At 42.4% G+C, this 23,978-nt stretch overlaps 1 protein-coding gene across 4 annotated transcripts in view; it reads right to left on the bottom strand.

Moving 5' to 3' along the window:
- Positions 1–3,462: 3,462 nt before the first annotated feature.
- Positions 3,463–23,978, bottom strand: part of GAB3 (GRB2 associated binding protein 3) — a 93,390-nt gene continuing 72,874 nt past the window's right edge. For all 4 annotated transcript variants that reach the window (XM_034435024.3, XM_034435025.3, XM_087877578.1 and 1 more), the window contains exons 6-10: positions 19,376–19,631; positions 14,059–14,140; positions 9,230–9,332; positions 5,894–6,007; positions 3,463–4,920 (exon numbers count right to left, since the gene is read on the bottom strand). In XM_034435024.3, coding sequence (XP_034290915.2) covers positions 4,804–4,920; positions 5,894–6,007; positions 9,230–9,332; positions 14,059–14,140; positions 19,376–19,631 — 672 coding nt within the window. In that variant the 3' untranslated portion in view covers positions 3,463–4,803. The remainder of the gene's footprint in view (positions 4,921–5,893; positions 6,008–9,229; positions 9,333–14,058; positions 14,141–19,375; positions 19,632–23,978) is intronic.

Genomic DNA, 23,978 nt, shown 5'->3' with positions numbered 1-23,978 from the left:
CAACTATGCCAGTTGTCAAGCACCTGTATTTTGATCACGTGACCATGGAGTTGCTGCAATGGTCATAAGTGTGAGAACCAGTCATGGCACCCAACAACTGCTAGAAATGAGCTACTTTTCCTCTTATGCGCCCAGAAAAACACACATGGAAGACATTTGATTTCCTATCATACACCTCGCCTCTTAATGAATTTCTAACAATGGTTTGTGCAATGCATTTTGATTGATGTCTTCAATTTATGACCATTATTGGGATCAGAATTATTGTTACTAAGCAAGGCAGTTTTTAGGTGAGCCGCACCAAATTTTACAACCTTTGTTGCCATGGTTGTTAAGCGAATCACTGCAGCTGTTAAATGACTTGGGTGGCTGTTTAGTGAATCTGGCTTCCCCCATTAACTTTGCTTGTGGGAAATCAGATGGGAAGGTTGCAAAATGGCAAGGACTTTATTCTGATATGCTGCAACCATCATGTCTATAGAGATCCTCAGTTATCCAGGTCAAGGTTGCCCCACAGGTGCTTTTTCAAGAGGCAACTAGATTTTCTTGAAGGCAACTAGATTTTCTTCCATTTGCACCATTCAGGTCTGCACCTATATCCTGAGGACATAGACAACCTCCTAGTGGCCTCAATGACTCCCTAAAAGAATGCAAATGACCAGCTGTCTGCAGGGAGTATAAATCCTTCCATTCCCCACCATCCAGTCTGTTGTGGCCTGTACGCGGCCTGTGCGGCTGATTCGGATAGCGAGGAGGCTGGTGTGGTGCTGAGCCAGCAGCCTGTGCAGCTGGTACTCAAGTCGGACAGTGAGGAGGCTGGAGAAGATGTGGTGCCAGAGGCGGGGATTCAGCCAGGGCCTTCAGAACCTCCAGAAGTTCCCTTAAGTGAAGAGGATGAAGAGGAGGAGCCTCTTCTCGATGCACGGGCACACAGAGCTGCCAAAAGGCAGGAGTGGCTCCTCAGGAGGAGGTCTCCTTGAGAGTAAGGCTTGGGGCTAATTGGCCACTCCCTTAGCCTATTTAAGGAAGTACAACGACTGAGGCAATTTGCAGGGAACAACTTCGTTCACTCTCCTTCGTGCCTTGATCTTAGTTCTCTGCAAATTGCTTCTGGGCTTTCTGCCAACCATAGTAAGATTAAGATTATTTATTCTTTGGATTCTTGCAGGTTGTTAAGAAAGTTAATTAACAGCCTTTGTTTGAAAAAAAACCCCTGATTTTATTTTAGTAAACTAAGGTTTGTACAGACTTTGTGTGTGCTGCGTTCTTTGGGGTCCGTAGCTGGGGCAGAACACAGTCAGAGCTGAAATAGCTTCTTTGGATGAGAAGTGAAACGTCTTCAAAGAAAAACCAAGGAATTCCAGTTGCCTCCTTTGGGACAACCATAACCTGGATGACTGAGAAATTCCATACACATTTAGCTATGCACTTTAGGATGACCAGCCTTCGATTGGTGTGAGAGTATGAATGAATTTCCAGAAATCATTGCAGACTACAGGAACCATTTGTGCTTCAGTTTGAGATGCAGACAACACAGACTCATCCCCAACAGCCTGTGCCTGTCTTCAACAGTGAAGGGACACAGGGCAGAAATCATCCTGCAGAAAGCACAACTCCACAATACAGTCCTTTCAGCAGTTCCAAGAAGGCTCCACACCCATTTGCACCACTCAGGTGACTCTGAGGACACAGATAAATCTCCAAGTGGCCTCAAAGACTTTCTAAAAGGATGCAAATGACCAGCTGTCTGCAAGGAGTATAAATCCTTCCATTCCCCACCATCCAGTCAGAGCTGAAGAAGCTTCTTGGATGAAAAGCGAAACATCTTCAAAGAAAAACAAGAAAGTCCAATTGCCTCTTGAAAAAGCAACTTTGGGACTTCAACCATCATAAATACATGACAGTTGCCAAGCACCCAAATTTTGATCATGTGACTGTGGGATGCTGGGATGGTTGTAAGCATGAAGACCCATTGTGAGTCCTTTTTTTCAGTGCCATTGTTCCTTTAACAGTTGCTATATGATTGGTTGTGGTTCAAGGACTTGCCCCAATGTCTGACCAGCTAGTCCTCCATACCACATTGTTTCTGAAGTTGGAAGTTCAGACGTACATAGTAGTAAGAAGAGTGTGTTCTATTGGATGACACCAAGATCCATGTAAACCAATGGTGAAATCCAAACTTTTTACTACCGGTTCTGTGGGCGTGGTGTAGCTTGGTAGGCATGGCTTGGTAGGTGTGGCAGGGGAAGGATACTGCAAAATCTCCATTCCCTCCCCACTCCTGGGGGAAGGATATTGCAAAATCTCCATTCCCACCCCACTCTGGGGCCAGCCAGAGGTAGTATTTGCCGGTTCTCTGAACTCTTCAAAATTTCCACTACCGGTTCTCTGGAACCTGTCAGAACCTGCTGGATTTCATCCCTGATGTAAACCATCCTATGTGGGGTGAACTCACCTTAGCACTTACCTCTTGAGGGCACAGAATAGATGTCAGTAGATCTAGTCTAGAACTAGGCAGACAGGTATCCCTAGTAGAACAATGCTTCCAAGAGTCTTCCTTTGGTGTCCACCAGCCTCCCTGTCACATTTTGGGAATAACCTGTTTTCCTGCAGCTTCTATTTTATGTCAGCCCTTCAAGGTCAGGAAGTGGGCTCCACAAATTCATTCAGAACTAACCTTCATTGATGTAGGCTATAGTAATGGGATCTTGTTTTGACTTAAGTTTTCCCTGCCCTTATATCTCAAAGAATTAGAGGGGAGGCAATCTCACACATTTTATTTCCTAAACTTAATGCACACTTTTGTTTTCATAACTATTTCTGCATATTTTCTCTGAGGGTATCTTTATGACATTCTGTATGTTATATCACTAGCCATTATGGATTCAATAAATTCCAAATAATGACAGAGTCCATTTTAATCTTGTGTATCTTAATCTAGTCCATTCGTTCTGTAGCTCAATAAATAGGTTTTGCCTAATACCTGGAAAGAATCAATTGACTGAATTCTCATATTAAATGACTTAATTGGCAATGGCCATCTTTTCCACTCAAGTCCTTCCCCAGATGTGCCAGGTCTTGTCTGCCGTTTCTGAAAATTGAAATCTAGCACATCTGGAGGGTGCCAGATTAAAGAGGCAGCAATACATGTCAATATGAATAATTTTTATGTATGTAATGATAAGACCAGCAGAAAAGGACAGCTTTCTCCTGAAAGAAGATGCAGATATTAGCAACATTTTCACTGTTTCATTTTCAGCCTGCAACACAACCATTGCAAGCAAAGGGAGAAAGAGAAGCCAAGAGAAAACAAGAAGTAGCAACCCAAATTTAGACTGTTGCATTAATAACTGCACATTGAAAAGTAAAAGTGACTGTTGAACCAGAACTCTGATTACACGAGAGAGGGGAAGGGAGAGGAGAGGAGAGAAATTCAGCAAACTAGCTATTCCCAACAAAATATCAAAGAATTCATATTTTTCTTTATTTGATTAGGGGAACACTAAATCGGAAGCAAATATTTTAATGCTAAATGTTTCAGTCAGGTTCATTCCAAGAATTCTTAGCATTAGTGACACTCAACAAAGGAACAAAATCTCAAGTACTGATCCAGGAATATCTGCTGGGGGGGCCAAAAAAAAAATCAAGAGGGAGGTCGCAATGCACATTAAAAAGGGACAAGACTTTCTATACACAATCATAGCCCTCATCGTGCTTTTTTTGACCAAAGACTTCCCTGCAGAAATCCAGTAGGATTGCCAACTGGAATCCATAAACTGGCTGGCATTTTCTTCCCTGTAGCACAGACACAGCCTTTTGGTGGTCTCCAAACATGGTGGAGTTAGAAAAATAGCTTAACAGTTTCCCAAAGTTTCTCTTGAAAATGACAACACGGAAGCTTGTGAATGCAGCTTATGTTCAATTTAAGGCAATTCTGCCCAAGTGAGGAGACAATAGCAATAGTGCTTAGGCTTATATACCGCTTCATAGTGCTTTATCGCTGTCTTTAAGCGGTTTACAGAGTCAGCCTATTGCCCCCAACAATCTGGGTCCTCATTTTACCGACCTTGGAAGGATGGAAGGCTGAGTCAACCTTGAGCCAGTCGGGACTGAACTCTACATAGCTGGCCGAGTTTGCCTGCAAAACTGCATTCCTAACCACTGCGCCACCAGAGCTCTTACAAACAAAGAGACAAACAAAGGGATGGATTTTACTCTCCGAAGATGAGTTCCACTGGCAAAAAGAAGTGATATATTTACACTCTTGGATTTAGTCAAGAAAATGGCAAACATTTTATATCAAAAAACCTAAACCTTCCCCTCCCACCAAAGTTACTTTTCCTAACTTCTAATATTTAGCCCTTATTTTCCTAGCATCGATCAGTACCAGCTGCTATAATAGATCTAGCTTCTGTTAAGTAGCCAGGACGTTAAAAAAAAAACAGTCACAAGTAACTACAGTGTTTTAATGTTGACACTGTGAGGCTTTTGTTCCTGTTAATGTCCAAAGAAGCCAAGTTCAGGTCTTAAAATGGGTACCATTCAGATCCTCACTGGCAGAAGCAATGAAGGAAATGACTAAAGGATGCCATTCCGATCAACCGCACCCCAGTCTTTTTATGGATAATCCACTTCTTCCATGACTCCATCCTCACAGCATGAGGAAAGCAGCCATCAGATGTCTTCTTCTGCTCTGCAGCAATTTCAGTCTCTGCTCCATCGTTCAAATGACCTGATTTCGGTGTGCAAAAATAAAAATGAAAAACCAAGCTAACCAAGGAACCAATCCATGCCTTCTCCTCTTCACACTTTGGATTGCCTCTCATCTGTCCATTCCTGTTTCGTATTTTGCAGAGCTTGAGTTCTTTGCTCGTCTACCTGAACGTAGTCCACACGTTGTTCTTCAGAGAGGAAAGGTTTCTGCAGAATGAAGGTAATAAAACGTAAATACAAGGATCTAGGAAAATGCTAGGGTTACATCACTTATCCTCTTATCAGGCAGGAAAGCCTAGGTCCACATATGAAGGTCCAATTAAACTGATTTATTATTACTCATGCCTAGGTATAGGAATCTTCTCAACTAACAGTTCGCACCTGCTTGGAGTTAGTTACCAGTCTAAGGTTTAAGTGAAGTTGGACTTGCGGCTACACAGGGATTCTAGGCTGATTCCTCTTTTAACTCCACCCCCAGGTTCTGCCACTTATTTTCCTACATCTCTCCTCTTTCACATCCTTAGTGGCTTCCCCCCACCCAGCTTGAAGATGAGGAGGACATCAATTGGAAAGAGGAACAATCACATTTCAACTTGTCCCGATTTGTCATCTTGTCCTTCAGTCCAGAACAAATCAAGGGAATCTGTGAACTGGAGATTCATGGAAAACATTTGGCTTTAGATGAAAGGAAATGTAATCCCCCACATATGTGCTTTGATGGGTCAAGGTCAGAACAAATTTTTACTCCAGAGAGTTTCATCTAAGATATGCTCCGTTCTGGGTGCATAAACCAAATAGAAAGATAGCTACTTCCTCTTGTGGAAATTGCTATTAGGATGGAGAAATTTATTCCTGCTTTCTATAATTTTTGCATTTTTTTTTCAGACAACTTAATTTTTTTATCATTTCCCAACCCATTTTGAATTATTTCTGCTTAGAAGTCTGCATTTACATTTTCATATACTGTATGCATACATACATACGCACACACAAAAATCATGCATATTTTGCATGCAATCTGTCCCAACATACATTCATGGATTTGGGAAGCACTTCGACCCAATATGTATTTTCTTTATTTCACAAAATGCATTTAGGATAATTCTACTGCAACCTAATCAGTTCAAAAATTAGAGGAGGACCAGACAAAAGTTTTCCTTACTCCCTCCTGATGTCCTACCTTCTGTACAGGAGACGGAGAAGCAGAATTAAAATCCAGTGCTAAGTAGTCAAGGTTAAACTTCTTTGGCGATTGGAAATCTCCATTATATGGAGATGTTGCTTGCTGGTGCTCCTAATAATAACAACAATGACAACAAGATCAAAAAAATTAAATTTATCTAAAAGAAGCAAAGATCATATAATGGATCTGACTAGATGGCTCAGTGGCTAAGACATTGAGCTTGTTGATCAGAAACGTTGGCAGTTCAGCAGTTCAAATCCCTAGAACAGGTCTCCTGCGTGAACAGGGGGTTGGACTAGATGACCTCCAAGGTCCCTTCCAACTCTGTTACTGTTATTTATAGAAACAGCGGTAAAGAATAAGAGTAGATAAACAGGACCTCCTTTGTTATCACAGTTCAGTCCATTCTTCAGAACTACATTACCTGAAGGAACATCTTCTCGGTATGTATCTAGCTAGCTTAAGATCTTTTAAAGAGCCCTCCTTCAGTTCTACACACCAAAGTTGAGGTGGGTCCTAGTAAAGGAAAGTGTTCCCCCCCCCACTCTGGTAACACCCCTTTATGGAATGCCCTCTCCAAACTTACCTCTGCATCATTTTGGCACAGATGAAGACCTTGCCATTTTTCCAGGCATTTCAATTTCAATTTTTAATTGTATTTTAATTTTGGCTTCCAAATGTCCATCTTGCTACTTCCTGCCTAGTATGGGGTCCTTATCTTGCATTTCACTTGAAGGATATTTTTAGTGGGTTTCATTGTAAACTGCCCAGAGAACTTCAGGTGAGACCCCTTCTCAGCCCCCATCCCTTCTTCAGACTTTAGACTGCATTTCTCTGACTTTGGTTGCAGCTCTTCCTCCTGTCTTCCAAGGTCATTTTCACAGACTATGACAGAAACTGGGTTCTGTTGGGTGCAAGAACTCAGGAACCCGGGTTGTTCAAATGAGTACACTACTACTAACTACTAGAGAGCTAGCATGGAATAAACTACTAACAGGTTTATTCCATGCTAGCTCGCTACAAGAATACGAACTACTAACAAGAGTAGTTGGTAGAGCCTTGGTAGTACAGTGGTTTAATGCACCCTGTTATTAACATAGCTGCCTGCAATTTCTGCAGGTTCGAACCTCACCAGGCTCAAGGTTGACTCAGCCTTCCATCCTTTCTAAGGTAGGTTAAATGAGGACCCAGTTTGTGGGGGCAATAAGCTGACTTTGTATAAAAATATACAAAAGTATGAAGGCTATTGCTTAACGCACTGTAAGCCGCCCTGAGTCTCTGGAGAAGGGCGGCATATGAATCAAATTAAAAAAAAACAAAAAAAAAAAAAAACAAGCAAGGCAAATTGGGACCAGATAAGAGTCCACGGAATTCAAGGTAGGTTGGCTTTAGATCTCTTGTGGGCATGGAGGGACTCAAGACTGATGATATGCTTGACTCCTCCCTCAGGCTCAGTCTGGTCATCGCCTACAGTTTCTTTGGAATATAAAAAGGCAGTCCTCAACTTACAACCATTTGTTTACTGACAATTCAAAGTTTCAACGGCACTGAAAAAAGTGACTTCTGACTGTTTTTCACACAATCATTGTAACATCCCCATAGTGACATGATAAAAATCCAGGCACTTGGCAACTGACTCATATATGATGGTTGCAGCATCCCGGGATCATGAGATCACTCTTTGTGACCTTCTGATGAGCAGAGTCAACGGGGGAGCCAGTTCGTTTAACGGTTGTTAACCTTGAACAACAGTAGAACACTGTACTACCAGAGCCTTGGTAGTACAGTGGTCTAAAGCACCCTGTTATTAAGACCAGCTGCCTGCAATTACTGCAGGTTCGAATCTCGCCAGGCTCAAGGTTGACTCAGCCTTCCATCCTTTCTAAGGTAGGTTAAATGAGAACCCAGTTTGTGGGGGCAATAAGCTGACTTTGTATAAATATACAAAAGGATGAAGGCTATTGCTTAGCACATTGTAAGCCACCCTGAGTCTCCGGAGAAGGGCGGCATATAAATCAAATTAAAAAAAAACAAACAAAAAACCGTGTGACTAATTTAACAATTGTAGCAATTCACTCATACAAAATTGAGGCAAGAAGAGTTATAAAATGGGGCAAAACTCACTTAACACCTGTCTGGCTTAGCAACTGAAAGGATGGGCTCAACTGTGGTTGTACGTTGAGGATTACCTGAGCACAAAGTTCACTCTCAATGTGTTGCTTCTTGGAGAGACGGACAGCAGATTAATAAATACATAAATAATATAGTGGGGCTCCCCTTGAGGAGCACCCGGAGGCTCCAGCTGGTCCAGAATGCAGCCGCGCGGGTGGTTATGGGAGCGACGTGGCGCTCCCATGTGACTCCCCTCCTGCGCGAGCTGCACTGGCTCCCGGTGGTCTTCCGGGTGCGCTTCAAGGTTTTGGTCACCACCTTTAGAGCGCTCCATGGCTTAGGACCAGGATACTTACGAGACCGCCTTCTGCCACCAGTAGCTCTCACCGACCAGTACGCTCCCATAGAGAGGGGCTCCTCAGGGTGCCGTCGGCCAAACAGTGTCGACTGGCAGCCCCCAGGGGGAGAGCCTTCTCTGTGGGGGCACCTGCCATCTGGAATGAGCTCCCCCTGGAGATACGGAGGATCCCAGATTTACACACTTTCCGCTGCGCCCTCAAAACATTTTTATTCCAGTAGGCTGGACTGGCTTGACTCTCCCTTTTAATTTGCTTTTAGTTTTATACAAATTGGGTGTTTTTAAATTCGTTTTTTGGGCCAAAATTATTTAATGTATTTTTAATTGGTTTTTTAACTTTTGTATGATGTATTTTTATCTTGTGCCTGTTCACTACCCTGAGTCCTTTGGGAATAGGGCGGTATATAAATTGAATAAAATAAAAAATAAAATAAAATAGTATCCCGTGCTTCATTTTATGGCCGTTCATTTTGTGCCGGAAGGCCCCTGATCTGAAGCCTATCTCCACAAAGGCTGATGCTCTATGCAACAATTTTCTTAGTTTTCACGTTGGATTTGAAGGGATAGATCTGATCTAAAAAAGAGTGCAGGATCTATCTTTGCACTCCCCAAATGCCCGGGTACATCTCTGCCTGATCTTTGTGATCATTTGGATCAGGGCCAGCTACGCCTGTGTGCACAACAGAGGTCTGTAAAACAGGAAAAAGCTTCCCTTATCGCTGTGTCAATTAAGCCTTGTGTTTTTCCAGGGAATTTCTTCAGTAGGGTGAAGGGGCACCCTCACCACACATCCCTCTCTGAGCGGTTCCGTTCATGTCATTTGTCAAAAGGCGAGCAGAGAAGAGCTGCATGAAAATAATTACCATTTGAATGTAACTTCCTTCCTCTTCTCCGGAAACCGAAGCAGCAAATATCCTGGCTGAATTAATGCAGTCTCTTTCTGGAGAGATAAAGCTTGTTCGATTGCTAGAAGGGGGTGGGGGGAAAGGGACATCACCGAAAAGCAAACAAAGAAAGACAAGAGGTCAGGGATGACTTTCCCCAGATGCCTTGAAATCTGGCCAAAAACTGACACTGTCCTGGCAGGGAATAAGCCGTCCAGAGCCCAGGAATTTGCATGAGCTACAAAAAGGGAACCATCTCATTAAGATGATCTCTATATATTATTTGTTCCTGCTATTCAATTTGACAATATGTAAAAATTGCCCAGCAGTATAGGAAACCATAATACAAGCATAGACTTGTCCACTAATGTCCAAGGGATAGTAGACATCTTGTTCACGGGCATCTGCAGGGGATGCTTGCCTTGCCTTGTAGAGCTAGTAATATTTTTGGGATGGAGATGAAGGCGAATATACGTGACCCAGGATAATGTTGCAGGATTCAATCTAGGTCAGTCACTGGGACCAGAGATTTCGGACTCATGCTGGAGCCCATCTTCAGGGAGCTTCTGTCCAGCAGAGTGAAAATGGGCTCCAACACGAGTTCAAAAGCTCCGAAGATAAAACCTCTAGTCCCAGTGACCGACTCAGATTGAATCCTGCATAATTTAATTAGGTACAAGTAATCCTCAACTTACAACAGTTCACTTAGTGACCGTTCAAAGTTACAACAGCACTGAAAACCAGTGACTTATGACTTATGGTTTTCAAACTTACAACCGTCGCAACGTCCCCATGATCACGTGATCAAAATTCAAATGCTTGGCAACTGGCTCATATTTATGACGGCTGCAGTGTCCCGGGGGGGGGGGTCACGTGATCACCTTTTGCGACTTTCTGATAAGCAAAGTCAATGGGGAAGCCAGATTCACTTAGCGACTGTGTTACTAATTGAACAACTGCAGTGATTCATTTAACAACTATGGAAAGGAAGGTCGTAAAATGGGGCAAAACTCACTCAACACATGTCTCACTTAGATTCACATAAATTTTGGACTCAGGAGGGGTCCTTGCTGCTCTCTGAGCTTGTTCGTTTTCTTCCAGACGTTTCATTACCCAAACTGGGTAACATCACCAGTGCTAGTAAGGAGTGCTGTTTGCCGTCAGTTTATATGCTGGTGTCTTGCCTGTCAGTGTTGGTGGGGAGTGGTCTTAAGAGATTCTTTGGTTCTTTGAGACCCTAGTTTCAATTGGGATAATGTGATCATCCTACACCCATGATGGCAAACCTATGGCACGTGTGCCACAGGTGGCACACAGAGCCATATCTGTGGGCACACGAGCATTGCCCTAGCTCAGCTCCAGCACGCATGCTGTGCTGGCCAGCTGATTTTCAGGCCTTCCGGGCCCACCAGAAGTTGGGAAACGGCCATTTCTGGCCTCCGGGATGGTGGGGGAGGGCGTTTTCACCCTCCCCAGGCCCCAAGAAAGCCTCTGGACCCTGGGGAGGGCGAAAATTCCCAGAGTCCCTTGAGAGTTGGGCGGCATAGAAATGCAACAAAATAAATGAATGAATAAATAAATAAAAACGGGCCTAATGGGCCCACTGGTAACTTTTTTCCCGTTGCGTGCCAAAAGCGGGGGGAGCATGGGGGGTGGGGTGTTGCACGTGCATGCGTGGGGGGCATTGAATTATGGATATGGGAATGCACGAGCACAACACCCCCCACACACTCCCCCCGCTTTTGGCACGCAACAGCAAAAAGGTTCGCCATCACTGTCCTAGACCAAGCCAAGTCCAAAGATGCCAGGGCCTGGCATACTAGAAACCTGGCTCTTTGACAAATCCACCATCAATAGACACATAGATATTAACAACTTCTATAGACTATGCAAAAGAGACCATCACCCAGCCCAAAAGAGAACAAAAAGACTCCAGCACCTTTCCACCAGCAAACAGCACCCAGATCAGCATAGATTAACTCCAAGGTTAACATCAGACCAGTAATCAAATAAACAGTATCCCAATCAAGAAGCTGACCAAGAGCCATCAGGAAACAGCCCAACCAAAGAATCTCTAAGACCACCCCCACCAACAGTGGAAGGCAAGCCATTAGAATATAGAGACCGACAGCAAATGATGTTTGCGCTTTGAAGCAGCAATGCAGCAATTCATTCACAGTAATTCAAAATTAGGTTTTGTTCTGGCCCTGCTCACTTAATTAATCCAATTAATCATAATTAAACTTAAGTAAGAGTGAAAAACAGGACTGAAGCAAATCTCAAAACAGCATTCCCTGGACTCAGTAATCATGTTTTTTTGTTTAATCAAAAATCAATACGAACTTAAGAAATGAAACTCACACAAAATGGGTTTCTGTCTGCTCTTCTCATGCTCTTCAACCTGTTGACATTTTAGGTAAGGAAACTGAAATCTCATAAGAGTTCAGCTTTTTTAAAGGCATTTTTAAAAATATCATTTGGGGGATTGTAGGCACCCTTCAAGATGCATTAACCACGATGGTGGCTGACAACTTTGGGAGTTGCAGTCCTAGATACTGACAGGGCAAGCCGCCAGGATATAAAAATAAGAGCAAACTCCACTCCCTTCTAGTACTGATGATGTTACCTACTTTGGTAATGAAAAGTCTGCAAGAAAAGCACCAAGCTCAGACAAGGACTCCACAGTTGTTGTCCTCTTCTTTCTCTTCTCCTTCCCCTTCTTTTCCTCCTCCTCTTCTACTCTGCAGACCCCACTCCCTTCTAGCACTGATGTCACTACCTAGTTGGGTAATGAAATGTCCGCAAGAAAAGCACCAAGCTCAGAGAACACCAAGGACCCCACAGTGTTTCAGTCTGGAGTCATCTCCAACCAGATAACCCCCAGCAGGGTTTAGAATGTCCAAAATTGTCAGTCATATCCATTTCTTTAGCACATGGCTCCTTTTCCTTCCCAATATATACAGTAATAGCCCTGGTACTGTTTTATACATGGTGACAGTAGCTATTATCTTTTCTGCCTTTCTGGATGGTGTCTGGCCCAGCAGAAAAGCTGGATCTATAAGATAGTCGCATATCTGGCTTTCCAAGAAATTTCCCCACCCATCCAGTCTTCCAAGATGTCAGAATGAAAAAGAGCATCAGGATCTCTGTCCAAGATACCAGAGGTGTCACCCTAATTTTTATATTACTTTGGGAAGGAGAGGCCCAACTTTTTAAAAGAAAACCACTTACAAAATAGCCTTTTAGTTATCATGCGCTTCTCAGGCATAGAAAATTCAAGATATATATTGTTTTGAATTGCTGATGTTTGGAAGCCAATTTGTTCCTGGAATGTTGGAATGTAGCAAATGCTTTCCTGTCTCTTATTTTTTATGGCAGGGAGGAGTTCCCTAAAAGTGTAAGAATGTTTTTTGGGAGATGTAATTTACCATACTCATAGCAAAAGAGTATGAAATACGTTTCTCTTAGGAGTCCTAAACTTTAAACAGGCTGCCGTGATAATTCAAAACCTTTGGAATGAAAAAGGTGGGTGCATTTTGGAGGGCAGAAGGAGTTCATGGTTAAAACTGGATCTACTGTAGTTCAAACATTGTTAACATGGATGGAGGGGAGACCAACCTCTCTGTTTTTCATCCAGATTTGGTCACCACAATATAAAAAAAGATGTTGGGACGCTGCAAAGAGTACAGAGAAGAGCCACAAGGATGATTAGGGAGCTGAAGGTGAAAACATATGAAGAACAGATGCAGGAATTGGGTATGGCTTGTCTAGAGAAAAGAAGGACTAGGGGTGACCTGATAGCAATGTTCCAGTATTTGAGGGGCTGCCAGAAAGATAAGGGGGGCAAACTATTTCCTAAAGCACCTGAAGGAAGGACAAGAAACAAATGATGGAACTAATCAAGGAGAAAAGCAACCTAGAACTAAGGAGAAATTTCCTAACGGTGAGATCAACAATCAACCAGTGAAATGGCTTGCCTTCAGAAGTTGTGGAGGCTTTCAAGAAGAGACTGGATAGCCATTTGTCTGAAATGGTATAGACTCTCCTGCTTGAGCAGGGAGTTGGACTAGATGACATTCAAGGTCCCCTCCAACTCTGTTACTCTATGTCTTTTGGATATTTGCAAGATGCCATCTAGTGCCATCGTCCTTGTCTCATTTTTGGAATGGAGGGATTTTAAAAATGTTGTCATGGCAGTGGGATCAAGGAAGTTTTCATCCTTGAGTTTCCTTCCTCTTGAAAACCCTGATGTTACTCTTTGAAAAAGCTGATTTGGGGATTTTTGAGTACGAGCCATTAAACCTCTAGGAAGAAGACTACTAAATAATGTCATGGCACAGAGTACCAGAGTTGTGATTGGCACTGCAAAAATTGGTAATGGAAAAACAGCAGCTTTTATTTAGCCCATGTAAATCCATATCTTGGATCAGAAGGAGCCGATCCAGGTGATGGCCCCATGCTGTGATTGACACTAGAGAATCATGCCAACTGACAGGCAAGATTGCATCTTCATTGAAAAAATATTGAAAAGTAAGAATTTCAGAATTTTTCTTAAAATCATGCTATATATATTGCATCTTTCTTTGACCTGGTTAAGATGGGGTGCAAATTCAATCAACAAGTGTGAATGCAACCCTTTGTGAGTTACTCAAACCAGAACCAGACAAACAGCAACTTGGCTTGATGTATCAACCCAATCTGTGACTTTAATGGGTGAAGCCACCTTACCAGAGGCCTCTGCATTGAGATTAACCATCTGCCCTTGTCATGAGTAAATTCTACAAAGTCAGGTTCCAATTCCAACTTACTAAGGCACAGTCCATGTCCTGGTTAAGGCAGAATGTTCTCTGATGGTGGAAAGGTTTCGCAGGTCCAGTGGAGGCGGTCGGACTAAGGGTGAAAGAGAAAACATCTGATTCACCAGAAAACAGGAAGAACTTCGACATGTTCAATATGAATCATTGGCTTTAGGTAGTCCTTGACTTACAACTGTTCAAACAACCGTTTGAAGTTACGAAGGCCTTGGAAAAAGTGCCTTATGACTTGTATGACTTTTATAACCGTTAAGTACCCTGTGGTCATATGAATTTTAGTATTTACTGACTATGGGCCTCACAATTTAAGGATTGACATTATAGTGTATAGTTAGGCCATGTATAACTGACAGATTGGATGCCAAATTGTGATTTTAATATAGATTTTATCTGTTATTTATTACCCTATTTTAGAATTTTTAACTGGATATTCCTTGAGTGTTTTTATTTGTTCTGGTTTTGATTTTGATTTGATTTAAATCTGGGCACTTGGCCACTGGCTCGTATTTATGATCAGTTGAAGCATCCTGAAGTCATGTGCCCATTGGGGAAGCTGGATTTGCTTAACCACCACATATTTTGCTTATGGACTCCAGTGACTTGCTTTACGACCATCATAAAAATGGTAGTAAAATGGGCAGTTTCAGCCATGTGGTCGCTCAACTTATAACTGCACTGACTTATGACCAAAATTCTTGACTCAGTTGTGGTGGTAAATTGAGGACTACCTATTTTTACAAGAAAGAGGCAGTATTTGACCCTGTGGAACTTCAACCTGAAGCTCAACCAAAGGTTCAGACTATAACTTCCATGGGGAGTTGAAATGCAAACCATCTGAAGGACATCCAGCTGCCTACATCTTGCTTCTCTCTACACCAAGGCAAGTCAATGAGTAAACCAGCTTGGTTTTTCCTGAGCTGCAGCACCACCTTTATAAAGGCCAGAGAAGGTACTACAGTCCATCATTTGGGCAAGTCAAGTGACTCAAGGCACCAACATGGCCCAAAACGATCAAGTTGAAGTTGCTCCAGAGTTTTGTACTTAGTCTGGAGAAGATGGTCTATGTGAGATGCTCATGTAGAAATTCTCAGTTAAGTGTTGCAAATTGGAAACATATTTCTAACAAGGTGAGTATATACCTTTAATTGGGGCTATGAATTGGGGTGGGGGTGAAGTGAGATCTTTGGCTTTCAGACCTGGAGACTCTGAAACACACATTTGAGCTCTATCATCAATATTGTTCGCTCTGTGTTGATGATTCAAAGAAAAGGGATGCAGTTATTTTAATGATCCTGCCTTTAAAGTCAGTAGGAGCTTTCATGTGCCAGACTGCTTCTCAATTATGACTGTTGGGATGGCCAAGATGTGAGCCCAAACTTAACCAAGAGGTTAACCTAAGTTTTTGGGCAAGCTGTTAGTTTGGAGATGGATTAGGGGTGTCCGAATGAAACAATTGCAAGATTACCTGACATTTTCTCTAAGAGCTGATGGTTTACCATATGGAAGCAATGGGATGCAGGTGCTCCTTGACTTAGGGATAGTTGCTTAGCAACCATTCAAAATTATGATGGACCGCCACAGGGATTCTTTAGGACCCAATTATGAAGTACCAATGGCTGCTCCCTCCAGTCACATGACTTGGCAACCAGCCCATATTTATAGCTGTTTGCAGCGTTCCACAATCACGTGACCACGTTTTATGACATTTTTCCCCCCCAAAGTGGCATTTGCTTCTGGTTTCCGGCAAAACTGGCCCAATTGGTTTGTGTAACAACCATGTCTTTCACTTAATGACCGCCACAAAAAATGTCACAAAATTGGATTGATCATACAGCTGACCTGCTTTATAGCCATCACAACATATGGTAGTAGTGGAGCCTGCCCTAAGCTGAAGACTATCTGCATCAGAATGACACGAGGAATCAAGTAAGGTTTCTGAACACAGAATTACAGATTTTTTTAAACAAATCACTTCCGTTGATTCCCAGACCACGTGGTTCTTAAGGAGAATGAATAAATAGAACGTGCAGCTAAAGTGGCTCTGTCTGTAACAATAAGATGCGGATACTGCCCAGAGTTATCTTGTAGGGAAGATGGGCAGCATAAAAATTTAATAAATAAATTATTTATCAGATAAAAATATATAAATAAATACAAACAGTCCTCAACTTACGGTCACAATTAAGGTCAAAATTTCTGTTTGCAAAGTGAGACAGTTGTTAAGTTAAGATTTGCACCATTTTATGAGCTTTCTTGCCCCAGTTGTTAAGTTAGTAACACGGTTGTTAAGTGAATCTGGCTTCCCCACTGACTTTACCAGTCAGAAGGCTGCAAAAGGGGAGCCCGGGACATTGCAACCGTTATAAATATGAGTCAGTTGCCAAGTATCTGAATTTTGATCATGTTGACTGTAGGGATACAGCAATGGCTGTAAATGTGAAAAATAATCACTTTTTTTCAGTACCGTTGTAACTTTGAACAGTAACTAAATGAACTGTTGTAAGTCAAGGACTATTTATTTATTTTATTTATTTATTTAGTTTGTCAAACATGTACGAGATAATAGGTACAAATAAATGGGGACAGTAGGACAGGGATGGTAGGCACGCTAGTGCGCTTATGCACGACCCCTTACAGACCTCTTAGGAATGGGGTGAAGTCCACGGTAGACAGGTTAAAGATTTGGGGGTTTGAGGATGTAATAACAGTCAGGTAGTGCATTCACGGCATTGACCACTCTGTTGCTGAAGTCGTATTTTCTGCACTCGAGTTTGGAGCGGTTTACCTTGAGTTTGTAGCTATTGATAAGAGCCACGGCGGCACAGTGGTTAGAATGCAGTACTGCAGGCTACTTCTGCAGTTTGGCAGATCAAATCTCACCAGGCTCAAGGTTGACTCAGCCTTTCATCCTTCTGAGGTCGTTAAATGAGAACCCAGATTGTTGGGGGCAATAGGCTGACTCTGTAAACCGCTTAGAGAGGGCTGTAAAGCACTATGAAGCAGTATATAAATCTAAGTGCTATTGCTATTGTTTGCCTGTGTATTATTGCGGTTGAAGCTGAAGTAGTCATTGACAGATAGGACATTGTAGCAGACAATTTTGTGCACTACGCTTAGGTCAGACCGTAGGCGGCTGTTGTTCTAGTGCTAGGTTGTCCAAGCCCAAAATTTCAAGCCTGGTGGCATAAGGTATTCTATTGTGAGCAGAGGAGTGGAGGACTCTTCTTGTGAAATACCTCTGGACTCGCTCAATTGGACTACCTGCGTCCTATTGCCTCTATCTCTTTTGGAGATCAAATGGAAGCTTAAATAAGAGATTAGAAATGAATGCCACAGACAGTGGAAACTAGGGCATATTAGAAGGAGAGTTTATTTTTTTCTACCCTGATTTGATTTTCCAGGATTTTAACCATCACGTGAAACAAGTTAGGAAAACAAGGAGCTTGTCCAGAGCCCTGCTGGGATTAATATGCATTACGAATCTCTTCACAACTAGAAGAGAATTAACAAAATGATGTGATGTTTGTGGAATAAGAGAAACAGCTTATCAGGAACGTTAGGAGGATAATTTCAGAGAAATACTGTTGCAAAAATTCTTTGTCTTGAATCTTCTCCAAATTGGTTGCCAGACAAGAGTTTCAACAGTTAGTTATGTCAACAACCAAGCTCAAACTTTCCCATTATCAAGGAAGAGATCCCACCTCTTTGCCAATTCATCAAAAGGCTGTTAGAAAAAGAATGTATCTTCCTTAAAGACACAGGGATAATTGGTTCTCAAGCACAAAGAATTCAGATGCTGGAATTCTTATAATCCTAATTCTTTCATCTCAACAAATCTTGTTAAAGGCAACTCTGTGAGAATTGTGCTCGGGGGAAAAAAGAACTTCTAAGCTTTAGGCAACTCCAAAGAACTTGAAAAGTTTCTTTTTGAAGAATGAGGTTTAGCGACAAACTGATCTTAAAACCTGTTTGGCAGGTCTGGTGGAGATTTTTGCAGGACTCTGGGATTTTTACATTTGTGATTAACTGAAGGGCAGAGTTTCTTTCAGTAGGTGGCAATAACAGGGTTTTAAATCAGTCTGTTTGTCACTCTCCCAAGAAAAAGATTTTTACTCTGATTGTCTATGGAGGTTTTCTGTCATCCAGGTCATGGTTGTCCCAAGGTGCTTTTTCAAGAGGCAACTGGACTTTGTTTTTCCTTGAAGACATTTCACTTCTCATCCTGGAACCTTCTTCAGAAGAAGCTTCTTGGATGAGAAGAAGGATGAGAAGCAAAAGTCCAGTTGCCCCTTGAAAAAGCACTTTTGAAAGTGCTTTTTGAAAAAGCACCTGATTTAATTGTGCAACTTTAATTGCACAAAGTTGTAGTGTGACTTTCTCTCTTTCACTATGGAATCTAGCCACCAACTAATCTGTGGCCACGACTCCTATCCTTGCCTGTGTGATCTGGACAAGCCTCAAATGTGCTACTGTCCATGTCATCTGTCTTTGGGACTTTATTGTACTTATCCTGAAATCAGTCCTCTGATTTCCTGAAAGTTTCCTTGCCTTCTTTCTGTTTTTCTGCCTTTTCCTAAGCATTTAGCCTTTCTTCTGAGGTTCTCTTCTAACAACTTCTCTTGGTGTTTACAAGTAGTCCTCACTTAACAAACTGTTGTTTAGCGACAGTTCAAAGTTACGAAGGACCTCCTAAGAGTTACCTATGGCCTGTTTTTGAAGTTCCACTGGCTGGAGGCACAGATACCCACTGCCACATGATTGCATTTCAGTTCATGTTTATGGTTGTTTGCAGCATCCTACTGTTGGTGACCACAATTTTCGGCATTCTTTTGCCAGTTTCTAGCATTTATTTCCGGTTTCTGGCAAAAAATATTCCCCTTTAGGGAAAATAGGTTTGTTTAATGGTCATGGTGTTCATTTAATGAATGTGGCATTTACTTAACGATCACAAAAAAAAGTTATAAAATTGGGCACAGGTGCATGGTGACCTGTTTAAGGACATATGACCATAATTCTGATCTCAATTGCAGTCATAAATCGAGGACTACCTATAATTGAAGAATGGGGAAAGCAGGAAAGCTGCTAGAAAGATGATTTCTCAATGGAAGATGAGAACCTCACTCCCTGCTCTCTTACGGGCACGTTAGGAAATTAAAGTAAGGGTTCATCAGTGCTAATCCCGGATCTGGTCCCTTATCCTAGAACTGACATCTCTCTCAGCTCTTTTTGCTTAGTCTTTCCAATCTCTACTTCCTCTCCAGACCTGCTAGGAAGATCATTCGGGGGAAGATCAGTGGGAAGGAGTGCTTACATTTGGTCCGAGGCTTAAGATCCCGGTTCACTGGAGGCGGTTCCAAGTCAGAGGGGAGTTCAGGCAAGGGGCTGGTGAGCTTTTCTGTGCTAACTTCAGCAAGAGCAAAAGCAGCCGATCCTGGGTTCATGGGAATGTAGCCATCAGGGGTGCAATCAGTTCCTGCGGTAGGTGGGGAGGCGCTTGGATGCATGGGGACGTAACTGTCTTCGGAGTTGTTTGACGCGCAGGAGTAGAGAGGGCTCACTCGGCAAGGCTTCACAAAATGAGAAAGAAGAGGCACAGTGAGCATGATCAGCAAGACATCTCCAGATCAGAAGTTAATAACAGAATAACACAGTTGGAAGGGACCTTCTAGTCCAAACCCCTGCTCAGGCAGGAAAACCCTGTACTATTGGACAAATAGTTGTCCAATCTCTTCTTAAAAGCCTCCAGTAATGGAGATCTACATCAGCTGCACTGGCTCCCGGTGGTCTTCCGGGTGCGCTTCAAGGTGTTGGTTATCACCTTTAAAGCGCTCCATGGCATAGGGCCTAGCTATCTTCGAGATCGCCTGCTGCTACCGACGACCTCCCAGCGACCCGTGCGCTCCCACAGAGAGGGCCTCCTCAGGGTGCCATCAGTCAATCAATGCAGGCTGGTGACCCCCAGGGGGAGGGCCTTCTCTGTGGGGGCACCTACCCTCTGGAATCAGCTGCCCCCAGAGATAAGGAGAATCCAAGACTTCAGTGCCTTCCGCCGTGCCCTTAAAACCCACTTTTACCAGCAAGCCGGGCTGGCTTAGGAAGAAATTTTTTAAATTTTTTAAATGTTTAATTGGTTTGTGGTTTTTTAAATTTTTGGGCCAAATTTATATAGATTTTAATTGTTTTTAATATTTGTATTTCATATTTTAAATTCTGGCTGTGCACTGCCCTGAGTCCTCAGGGAGAAGGGCGGTATATAAATTGGAAATAAAATAATAAATAAATAAATAAAAAATCTTCTGGAGGTAGGCCTTTCCATTGATGAATTGTTCTCACTGTCAGAAATTTCTCCTTAGTTCTAGGTTGGTTCTCTCTGTGATTAATTTCCACCCATTGCTTCTTGTCCTGCCTTCTGATGCTTTGGCGAATAAGTTGTCTCCCTCTTCTTTCTGGCAGCCCCTCGGATATTGGAAATTGAACGCTATTCAACAATGACAGGCATTCAGCAAACCCTGATTTTTTTTATTCTTTTTATATGGGTTTTTTTATTGCCTATAAGCAATAAATGCCTATACAGTCATTGAGAATGAGTGGGCAGCCATATAAATCTTCTAAATAATAAGCAAACAAATAAATCCATTCATCTTCTCTCCCTTTGGCTATGGGTTTTGCAGACCCCAGCTTCTTTCCTGGCTCAGAGCACAATGGAAAGATGACATCTGAGGTAGGCTCTTCAAACAGGCTAGATGTTTCTCTGGGCCAGGAGTCTCCAACCTTGGCAACTTTAAGACTTGTGGACTTGAACTCCCAGAGATCCTCAGCCAGCAAAGCAAAGCTGGCTAAGGATCTCTGGGAGTTGAAGCCCACAAGTCTTAAAGTTGCCAAGGTTGGAGACCCCTGCTCTGGGCACTATATATTGACAGCTGGCTATTTCTTTCTGCCTTGGCCCTACATGTAGACCAATCCAAGATCTAACTCTAGATTAAGAGTGTCTCCAGATTCCAATTTCTCCAGCACAACCAGGGCTGATAGGAAGGGGGTAATTATCACCCATGAAGGCCTTTAACTCAGTTGAAGGTTGCCAGCAAACCCTACAAATCTTGTTTTCCCTGCTGTCAGTCCCTGTGTTCATCTCTGAATGAAGAGTGCAAGAGATGAAGCTGTAAACCTACAGCTCCAGGGAAAGAGGGCAAGTTCAAGGAGAAATGCTAGAGAGAAGGCATGAATAGTCCCTTGAGGCTTCTTGGCCATGGATGGACATCTCATTTTAATCTTGTGTATTGCTTTAGGAGGTTGCTTTCTCCGCTCAAAACTCAGCTCAAAATTACGGCACCAACGTAGTAATCTTGTGGTTCTTCAGAAGTTGCTGAACTGATGCACACAGTGTAGAAAGAATGGCATAACCTGGGGTCAAAGTTAAAAGAGGGATCAGCCTAGAATCCCTACCTAGCCACAAGTAGACCAAATTCAACCTCCCCCAGCCCTCTTGAATTCCATTGACTCCTAGCAAGTGCTAATCGTTAGTCGAGAAGATTCCGGTGCATAGACTCTTAGCAATAAATCAATTTAATTGGACCTTCACGTGTGGACCTGGTCTTTTGCGCCTGACACTCAGCATTCTTTCCTACTGGCATTGTTGGGAAACATAGTTCAGTATCAGCAAGAGGTAGAGAGACCACAAAGAGAAATGTTTTGGGCTAGACGATACAGGGGACTTTTCCCTGTGAGAACGGCCTGAGGATTCAACAGTTTACAGTATAGCAATGGAACAGGGGTGAAATCCAGCAGATTCTAACAGGTTCTGGAGAACCGGTAGCAGAAATTTTGAGTAGTTTGGAGAACCGGCAAATACCACCTCTGGCTGGCCCCAGAGTGGGATGGGAATGGAGATTTTGCAATATCCTTCCCTTGCCACGCCCACCAAACCACACCCACAGAACCGGTAGGGAAAAAATTTGGATTTCACCCCTGCAATGGAAGCTTCACCAGCCTTCTGAATCTGCATTGTTCAGAATTGCCTTCTCAACTTGTGCAGTTCATTCTGTTTAAGGACAAGATGGCTATAAGTGCCTTCCCTTTCTCACCTTGCCATTGCATTCTTCCCAGAATGCAATGCAGAGACCTCAATCCCACATTTTTGCATTAATACAAGCTAAGCAGAAAAAGAATTCAAAATCAATATTTAATGCAGTCATATTTGATTTGTACAGAGTTTTTTTCAAGCACAACATGTTGGATTGGTAAAGAGATTTCTGAAATTGTTAATCATAGTTTTTTTTGGGGGGGGGGGAATTACAACTGATGGATAAATCCGCCATTCAAGGACACAATTTACTGATGAAGCATTTTACTTTGCAAAACTCAGCCTCTCCCATTTATACAGAAAATGACACAAGATCATTTTGGGCTTTGGGGTACAATAAACTTCGCACTCTCCAATTTTCACGCTATTCCTTTCCTCCAACCTCAGCTAGCTCTTGATGACATATGCTAATATTATTCCAGAAACTTAGTTCACGCAAATCACTAAGCCCCAAAATGTGATTGTTTCTTTCTTACTGTAATGTATAATCTCAATCTTGAAAGAAGCTATAGATTATTGACAGTAAATTAGTTATAATTTAAAATCATGGTTTTACAAATCTTTGTTTGTTTTAACATCCAAATCCTGATCTGGCAGCCAAGTGAAACATTTTTCTATCTTTTCCTCCCTCTGATGAATCTAGCATAGCTACGTTTAAAAAATAAGATGGTGGTCCAAAGTAAATTTCTCCAGATCTCTGACCATTGATATGTTGTCCAATATTTGAGCGGCTGTCACAAAGATGAGTGGGGGGGTCAACCTATTTTCCAAAGCACCAGAAGGCAAGACAAGAAACGATGGATGGAAACTAATCAAGGAGAGAAGCAACCTGGGATTAAGGAGAAACTTCTTAACGGTGGGAACAATTAATCAGTGGAACAACTTGCCTTCAGAAGTTGTGGGTGCTCCATCACTGGAGGTTTTCAAGAAGAGATTGGACAGCCACCTGTCTGAAATCGAATAGGGTCTCCTGCTTGAGCAGGAGGTTGGACTAGAAGTCCTCCAAGGTTCCTTCCAACTCTGTTATTCTGATATAAAAAGTCATGGGTTCTCCAGATGGTCTTTTAGTCTAACTGAACCCTAGAAAACCTATGACCTTTAGACCAGCCTTGTCAATATTTACGTACCTAAAGAGATAAATAGAATGACCGCAAGTGGCCAAAATTGATGGGAATGGAAACAACTTCTGAATTCCCGCTGGTTTCCCCATTGACTTTGTTTGTGGAAAGCTGGCAGGAAGCACTGGAAATCACGATCATAGCTGACCATGGTGCTATTGCAGTGGCCACAAGTTTGCAAATACAACTGTTTTGAAGATCCTTGAAATTTCAACTTCATTGCAGTAATGGCTGCTGAATTTTGTACCCATTCTTTAAGGGCCTCTGAGGCAACTTGATGCAAAAATTATTTGCCCTACAATGCACTATTTTGGCTAACTGAAAGTGACAGATAGGAGAGTTTTAGTAATGTGTAGGTATTTATCAAAGTTTCTGTTTTTATAAGGTGAAGAGAGTTCCAATCTACAGGTAGGGCGACTAGGATGACAGATCATGTTGCTCATTTCCTCAAGAGTCACAGGACTGAAAACCTTTCAGATAAAATTACAAGATGTTCCCCTGTCATCTCAGAGATTCTGGTCATCTGCCTGCCAACTTGGAGCAAATGAAAGAAATTGACATCAGTTTCTTCTTCCAGCCGATTTGTTAATCCTTGGGCTAAGAAGGACCAAACGATTAAGGGTTGTTCCACACAGATACTAAGCTAAAATGTGGCTTATTTACTTGTGGCATAGAATGGCCTGCAAACCTGACAGTGTCACTTGTGAGCTTGCACT

Source organism: Pantherophis guttatus, chromosome 12, assembly GCF_059756535.1.
Source record: "Pantherophis guttatus breed Tessera chromosome 12, ASM5975653v1, whole genome shotgun sequence".
In the NCBI taxonomy this organism is placed as follows: domain Eukaryota; kingdom Metazoa; phylum Chordata; class Lepidosauria; order Squamata; family Colubridae; genus Pantherophis; species Pantherophis guttatus.
Note: the sequence above shows the minus strand (reverse complement) of the source record. Positions and strands in the feature narration are given on the sequence as shown.